This window comes from Apteryx rowi, unplaced genomic scaffold, assembly GCF_003343035.1.
Source record: "Apteryx rowi isolate R43461 unplaced genomic scaffold, aptRow1 scaffold_174, whole genome shotgun sequence".
In the NCBI taxonomy this organism is placed as follows: domain Eukaryota; kingdom Metazoa; phylum Chordata; class Aves; order Apterygiformes; family Apterygidae; genus Apteryx; species Apteryx rowi.
The window spans coordinates 1047098-1054780 of record NW_020448019.1 but is presented as its reverse complement, the minus strand read 5'-3'; the positions used below and the strand labels follow the sequence as shown (position 1 = coordinate 1054780).

Genomic DNA, 7683 nt, shown 5'->3' with positions numbered 1-7683 from the left:
CGGTCACGCGTGTCCCGCCCCCCCGGGCCCGGGGCGAGTGGCCCCGCGGGGAGCCGGAGCGGGGCGGGCCCCGTGCCGCGGGGCAGCTGTGGCGCCGTTGCAGCCCTCTGGCCCCCCGCCCGCTGACCCCGGGGGGCTCCCGAGCCTCGCGTCCCCGCGCTGGTACGGAAGCAGCGTTCGAGATGGGCGCTTGCAATTTCGTTTTCGCAGCGATAAGTCTTTGCGTGGACCAAACCTCGTTACGCGGGTAGATGTAGCCGTGCCGCGCCAGTTCGCGATGCTGTTTTCTCCAGAACGTACCCGTTGGCCTGTAAGTTGCTGCCAAGGTATATAAAGTGACTCACTTGTTCCCCTGTCTTTTAAAGAAAATCGAGCGTTAGGCTTCCCTGAGACAGCGTGTGGGACTTTCGGACATCTGCGGGTGACTTGGTGTGAGCTATGATGCAGCACAGCCTCTCTTCAGAGGCAAAAATGAAAACTAGTGGCAAAATGGACAAGAAATTAGTGTGCCACGAATTGAAAACATCCTTACGTGGACAGATGACTTGTCAACACAGTTCTTGGGTGTCTGCTCATGGCCGCGGTTCGTGGCGGGGTCAGTCGTAGCGCCCTGGTGATGCGGGGAGCTGCCGCGCGTGCCGGCGCGAGCACACGCGTGCAGAGACGGGGGCCGGGCTGCGTGGGGGGCGTTGGGGCACAGCTGCGGCGGRTGGGGCAGCCCTCGCCGCCGAGGCGCCTCTCCTGTCCTCCCTGGCGGTGTGGAGGGGCAAGTTTTACATGAATATGGTCCAAGCTGCTCCCCGCTCTGCTAGTCCGTGGGTGGAGGACGGATGTGGTGGCGGATCAGCTTCCAGAGCAGGGTCTAGCTCTCAATCTCTGTGGTACGAGCTAGAAAAATCCTGAAGGGTGCTGAATGTAGATATACATATTTTTTAATTGCTTGAGGAGACTTCTCCTGGGAACATGTCCAAACAGCTTGGTGTTTTTGCAACCCTTTGGCAAGGGCATAAAGAAACGTAATCTTAAGAGCTGTCAGAGTTTGAGATTTCGGAAGCACTTGACCGTTTCTGAATGTTGAATGGCTGAATGATGCAACATGCCTAAAGGGAGATGGGTCGATGGTCGCGGTTGGGGTGAGATTTTTCTTGCTTTCGTTGGTAGCTGATTCAAAACTATTTCTTTCCCTCTTCTCTTGTTTTTTTGTAAATTAATCCTGCTGACTTGTTATCAACTGAGCAAGAAGAAGAAATACAAAGTATCTGAGCTTTACATTCCTGCACTGCATTTGTCTCATAGAGGATGTTCATGCTGTCCTCTGGAGAATTCTCTCATTGCATAGGAGAATTACACACTTGTACAAGTGCGAAGTAATTGGTACAAGCATTGCTCTAAACCCTTGTTTAATCAGAGCCAAATGCAGTCCGGGGAAGTGGATGCCACAGTGCTGAGGTCAGGACGAGGGATCTGTTCATGTTCTAGCTTAAAGATGATCTGAAAAACTGTGGTGCAGAAACCTGAACTGAGGGTTTGACTTGCTTTCTGGTTTGACGTTTGACTTCTTGGGGAACAGTTGTTTCAGGTGCAGGAATTAACCRCCTGGGTCTTGGCTTTACGGGGTGGCAGAGAGACAGGGGAGCGGCTGCGGCGAGCAGCAGCAGTAGTGGTGGAGCTCTGTGAACGTTGCTTGGTGCATTTCCATCGGGTGGCTTTGCCGTTGTGTTTGTTTCAGCCGTCTAGAAATCCTCCAAATGGAGCCTCCAAGGCCTCAGAGTCTGAAATGATTCTCCCTTGGGGCAGAGGAGAAATCGTAGTGGAAGTACTACATATCAGTTGTCAGTATCCTAAATAGAAATGCACTTTAAAATTGGATGCAGAAAAAGGATTGCATTGCTTCCTCTCAAATAGCAGTTTTTTGAACTTTTTTGTGGTTGTGCAGGCCTCGTTTGGACTCCAGCTCCATTGGGTTCAGAGCTTTAGGGTCTTTTTATTTGCTGTGCTCTGCCTGAGTATTGCCAAGCGGAGGCTTGCTCTTGCCACGGTGTCGTTTGTTAGTGTTCCTGTGAGCAGAAGCCACCAGAAAGTGTTGTGAACATGGAGTGCTGCCATCTATATGGAGCAGCACCGTTGCTCGTCTCAGAGATGATGCCCCGCTTTATCCCCACAAAGCGGTAACCTCCTTTCAGTGCTCCACGGTCGTCTCAGGAGCCAACGGCGCTGTACCTACTTGTCACATAAAGAAGATAAAGGCAGGGATGCACTTTCAGCAAGATTTTTCTCTAATTATTTTTCCTTCCTGAGAACTTCTGGAGAGATGCAAACACCTAGAGTMCAAATTTTGCCCAGTTTAGTTAAACTAGTATTTAATGTGCCATGCTTTCAGGCTTGGGATAATTTCTTATAACATCTGCATAGTTTTCAAATCTTTCTGATACTTCTATGTGAGAGGGTAGACAGTACTGTTTTTTGTGGCATGGAGAAGGCCTAAGAAAAGGCATGTAAATCTGCCACAGATATGTAAAAATAAAATAACTTCCCCAAGTGGCTACACCATACTTTGACTCTCAGATAGCCCCACCTGGCAATTCAGCAAGGCAGTGTGTCGCTCTTTTTGTTCTTTTAATCTTGTTTGTGGCAAACACACTTTGCTTCTTCCCCAGTAACAACAGCTCATTCTGTCCTAGGGGGTCACTCTGCATATATGGGGAAAAAAAAAGGCATCTGGTAGCTTGGTGTAGTGCCAGTATTCACGCTGGCTTCCCAGATATTCCTGCTTTGTCTTTGTTCCAAGAAGATGCTAACTCTGAAACAGAGAACGCGAAAGGGCTCTCAGACATCCAGCGCTCGGTGATGTTAGTGGAAAAGGCTTCACGTGGGCAATCAGCATTATCTACCTTGTTGGGATCGCTCTGTGCATTTGACCCCAAAAATTACTGTTGAAGATAAACAATGGTAAATAGCTCTTGGACACTCTTTTCTAGCACCATTTGTTGCATAGGCTTAACATATTCTCCTTTGATTTTGAACAAGGTAGTCCAAATCTGCATTTAATATATAGGCAGTATGACTAATCACTGTGTTCATATGTTGTTTATGATGAAGCTATTTATATATAGCAGCGTTCTGCATATAGAGACACCACTTGGTGTGTGAAGACTTGCTATGTGCACCATTTCCTAGTGGATCAGGTAGAAAATCTTGCTTTTCTCTGCACAGCTTTGTTAACTGGTGATAACTTTCTGATGTGCGTCAAAACCAGTCTGAGCTTAAAACATAATTTCATATTTTTTCACTGCATCTGATCTCTCAGTTCTTTGGCCGTGTAGGCTTTGGACTTGTAGGCAGTATAGCACAATATACCTTGTGGCTGCTTATTTGACGTAAAGGTTCAACTGTTGTGACTGAAAATCAGATTGTGCAGTACTTGTTTCCTGGCCTGTGACAAATGTGAAGTGTGGTTTAACTGCATTATAAAACCACAGGTGACTAGAAAAAGAGGCTACAGGAAATGACTTGTAGACTGAATTCTCTGTGATGGCAAATGCCTCCTCTAGCCCTCGGTGGCTTAACTTTTATTTTGTTCCATCTGGATCACACTTATATTTAGGGCTGAGGAGAAGATTTGTTCTTAATGAGAGCCTACACTCCCACCCACACTTCCTGGAGAGAGTAGTGTTCAAACAATGTTCCAACGGTGCAGTTTTAAGGCTTCGTATTGAAAATACACTTGATATTTCTTCTTCCCCGGGAAGGATTCGGTCTGTGGTTCTCTCTCCTGCCTTGGCTGACTCTGTCCATCCTTCTGTTTTCCTGAGGACAGTGGTGCTCTCTCAGGGGGGATTAAGCAGTGCCATAGGATATTCCCGTGCTAGGTTTTTGTTTTAGTGGAAGCAGTTTAGGAGAGTTTAGGTGTGTCCTTGCAAAATCTTTGTGTGTTACGGCCTTCTGATTCTCCCATTTTTCTACCTTGTATAAAACCACTTAGTTGTCCTTGAACTACTGGGCCTCGGAGCAGCATCCTCAGGAGGCAGAAGCAGAGTCTGCTGGGTGGCTGGAGCACTTTGCCGATTAGCATGTTGTTTGGAGGCAAGGTGCTCTGGAATTAATAAAGCACCATATTTGATGAACATCTTGGCAGGAAGAATCAGACTGATACACAAAATATGGCTAAGAGGAAACATATTTACACATCACAGGGCTGTAAATATGGTTAATGGCTGAAGTGTATTTGGATCCTCACATTCAGGGAAAAAAACCCACACCCGCAAAACAGTAAAAGCACAAGCAATCATACGCTGACAGACTATTGTAGTAAATGCAGTCCTCGGGGACGTTTGCCTAGTCTAAAATACAAGTTTCTGCAACAGAAGAAGAAAAACAGTATGTCTGTCCTTATAAACAGGCTTTCAGGATATGAGAAAACATTGTTCTGAAAAGATAAGTTAAAAACTATACCCTCATAAACTGGGACCTATTGCCTTTTTGCTATAGTATTTCTTGCAAACTGATGATGCGCCTAAAAAGCCAGAGGTGAATTTTCTGTGTTTGGCACCAAAATGCGTTATTAAGGAAAGCCTTTGATATGGAGAAATATCTTTTTGGGGGGGCTGTGGGAGGGGAACTGTTCCCAGCTCCAGCACGTGCAAATATGCAAGATTAGTACGGACTCCACATTCGTCATGACTCTTTCTCCAAGCATGAGCCTCTGTACGGAGTGTGTTACTGTGTGTTGYGCAGTTCCTCGTTTGGATCCGAAGCGGCGTGTCCTTTGTGCAGCGGCCAGGTGGGAATTTCTGAAACCCTCTCCGAGAAGCAGGCAGATGCTACCTTGCATGATCTGGCCGCCTGCCCCTGGGAACATCTGCCTTGCAGATTCCTCCGATGAGTCCTGGTTTTCCTGGTGCTAATGACCATTATATTGATGTGGACAGACCCCAGTTTGTGGTCTGAGACTTTCGTCTTTGCAGCAACGTGGAGGATATTGCTGTGTTTGGTAGCTCTGAGACTCTGCTGTTTCTGTGCCTACAATACTTGAGCTTTGCAGTGCAGCCTGTTTGGGTTGTTCAGTTACTAGATGTAGGCACGGTTTTCCTAATCGTGTCTATCTAGCTTCTATCATTGAAGCTTTAATGTGACTCAGACTAGGCATATAGGAGGAGGCAAAATTAAYATATTCCTTTGGGCAAGGGATTCTTTTTGTTTTCAATATAAGGTGAGACTTGAGTGTCTGAATAATTTCCCAAGAAATAAATGTTTTACCACCTCTTTATTTCAGCAGCTGTGTTTGTGTATGTGTTTCGCACAGTTTAATAATTTTGGTGACAGGGCTACCTTCTGATGTGAGGCAAATGGAACGTTTTGTTTGTGCCGTCTGGATTTGTTTTGGAGAAGAGGGAAGTATGCTGACAAGATTTACGCTCTACGTACAAATCTGGGCTTGGACTGTGTAGTTGATTCTACTTGGGAGGTCTTAAGGGTTTCTACAGATAAGTGTGTTTTACCTGCAAATAACACAAACGATATCTTTTTCATTATGTTTCAGGGTGAAGGCTGTCGTACCGTCCCCCTTTCTGGACATGTAGGATTTGACAGTTTGCCTGACCAGCTGGTTAATAAATCAGTTAATCATGGTTTTTGTTTCAACATCCTGTGTGTGGGTGAGTATTTCCATTTTGGGGAGTTCTGTTGCTGAACAGCGTTTCTTTGCAGCTGGATGTAGCTTATAGGTAATTGAGTTAACAAGGTAGCTTTGGCTTAAATTTTTTCCCCCATTCTGTCTATTTTCAATAACATGATTTACTGGTGCTCTGGGAAATCCTTGCTGGGGTTATGCAGTATGGCATTCTACCAAGCAGTGAACCACAGAAATAAAATGCCTAAAATCCCAGGCTTTTATTATGATCTTTATTTTCCTAGTATGTTTCAATTTAATGTTTTTAAAAGAAAACAGGTATTCATGCCAGAGAGCTTTGTTCTGAGAGCTTGTTTGGTTAGATATTGAATTATTATTATTGTTGTTATTTAAACAAAATAGCAGTCATGCTCCTCTTGAAGCACTAAAAGCTATTTTTTTCTACTCCCTTCTGTGCATACTTGAATTCAAATAGTGTCTGGCCAAGCCATAGCTGGTCAGGCGGTTATCCAAGCTGCCATGTGGTGCGCGTCTCAGTGGGGGCCTGGTGCTGCAGTAGGACTTGCTGTCTGTCCCACAGCGTCTGCCAGTCTCTCAGGTCTTCCCCGGGATTAGGATCCCAAACGGTCCCTGCTCAGAGGCACTCTGGGGTAATGGCAGTATGATTTTGCATGGTACCTTGGTAAGGTGGGTAAGGGAGTCTAACAGGAGGATAATTTTGGTTAGTTGATGCCTGCACCCCGTCCCTGGGAGCAGAAGGTTGTTGGGTGGCTGTGGCTGCTCGCAGTGAGCCAYGTCCGCAGGTGCTCCCGGCGGTGCCTGGCGCGAAGGAGGGCTGCGGCAGCGGCGGGTGCCTGCCGGCGGCTCGTCTCGGCTGGGGTCAGCTCTCCGGCCGCACAGAAGTTACGCGTCCCTTTCCATGAGAGATGCAGCGCATGGTGCAGACCCTGGTGCTCGCCCGGGACAGGGTTAAGCCTGAGACGAGAGGAGCAGAGCAAGGAGAGCGGGGCCCTGTTAAATGGAGCTGAGAGGAAAACTTTCCCTGGCGACGGCATTCCTGTGAGATGATAAACTTTGTTGACAAGTAGAGGTCACTGTCAGGCTGAGTCGCTAGGTGATTTCCACAGTGCGTGAATGTGATATGACCTAGTGAAACTCTCCTGTCCCAAAGACCGAAGTCTTACAGTATTTCCTTTTGTGCCTATTGAGCTGCTATGTTTATTTTTTTAATCTAGAAGTTACACATGCAGCAACAAATGTCTCTTGTGGTTGAATACCTCTGCTTTCCTCTTTGCAGAACAGAAGAGGAATGCATTAATCACATGTTAGTGTGAATAACAAGAGCTCACCAAGATTAATGGGCATTCATTATTAATGTCAGTCTTTTATGAATGGTAACAACCCAGACATGGTTGATCTTGAAATAAAGAAACTTTATAGAAAATCTTAATAAGTTTCATTAGAAAAAGGTCGGCAAATCTTTAGTTGAGGGCCTCAGGCTTTAAAATGTCTTCTCTGATGCCTCTGTTAACTTCTGGTAACAGTTAAACTCTTAAACATCCTGGAGAAAGAAAACAAGACCCAGAATCCATCTGTCATTTAGTCTCTTGGGTCTAACTTGTACAACAGGAGTTTGGAGCCATCAAAATAGCAAACAGGTGAATTGATCCTATAGTCAGGCCACTGAAATGCACTTCAGTTTTCCCCATTTTTCAGTTGTGTGTGGCATTTGTTGGAGGAAAAATTCAGCGGCAATTTTACTCTGTACTGTACTGGACCTGAGCCACTGATTCCTCTGGTTCCTGGTGGCGGAGCCAAGGAAAGCTTCAGAAATGGCTCAGCAGTATGTCCAGATTAGAGCAATTTTTAGCTGTTCTCATGCTGAAAGCTGTCTCCCCTTTGAGACTGGAGCCAAGGGTAGAGTAAATGAACAAACCTCCCAGAATAAGTTAGGGATTGTGAATGCTTTCTCTTATATTTTATCCCTCAGCATCATTGTTTTCTCCTAAAGCTTCAGTGCTAAATGTTAGTTGCCTCTTAGTTCAGTGCAAAGG

At 46.0% G+C, this 7683-nt stretch overlaps 1 protein-coding gene across 3 annotated transcripts in view; it reads left to right on the top strand.

Annotated features, from left to right (window-relative positions):
* The first annotated feature begins 111 nt into the window (after window positions 1-111).
* Window positions 112-7683, top strand: part of SEPT6 (septin 6) — a 31913-nt gene continuing 24341 nt past the window's right edge. For 2 of the 3 annotated variants that reach the window (XM_026061020.1, XM_026061021.1), the window contains exons 1-2: window positions 112-310; window positions 5540-5654. In XM_026061020.1, the coding sequence (XP_025916805.1) occupies window positions 278-310; window positions 5540-5654 (148 nt within the window). In that variant the 5' untranslated portion in view covers window positions 112-277. Of the gene's footprint in view, window positions 311-1103; window positions 1134-5539; window positions 5655-7683 lie in introns of those variants that run through there. The other variant, XM_026061022.1, reaches the window with a different exon arrangement.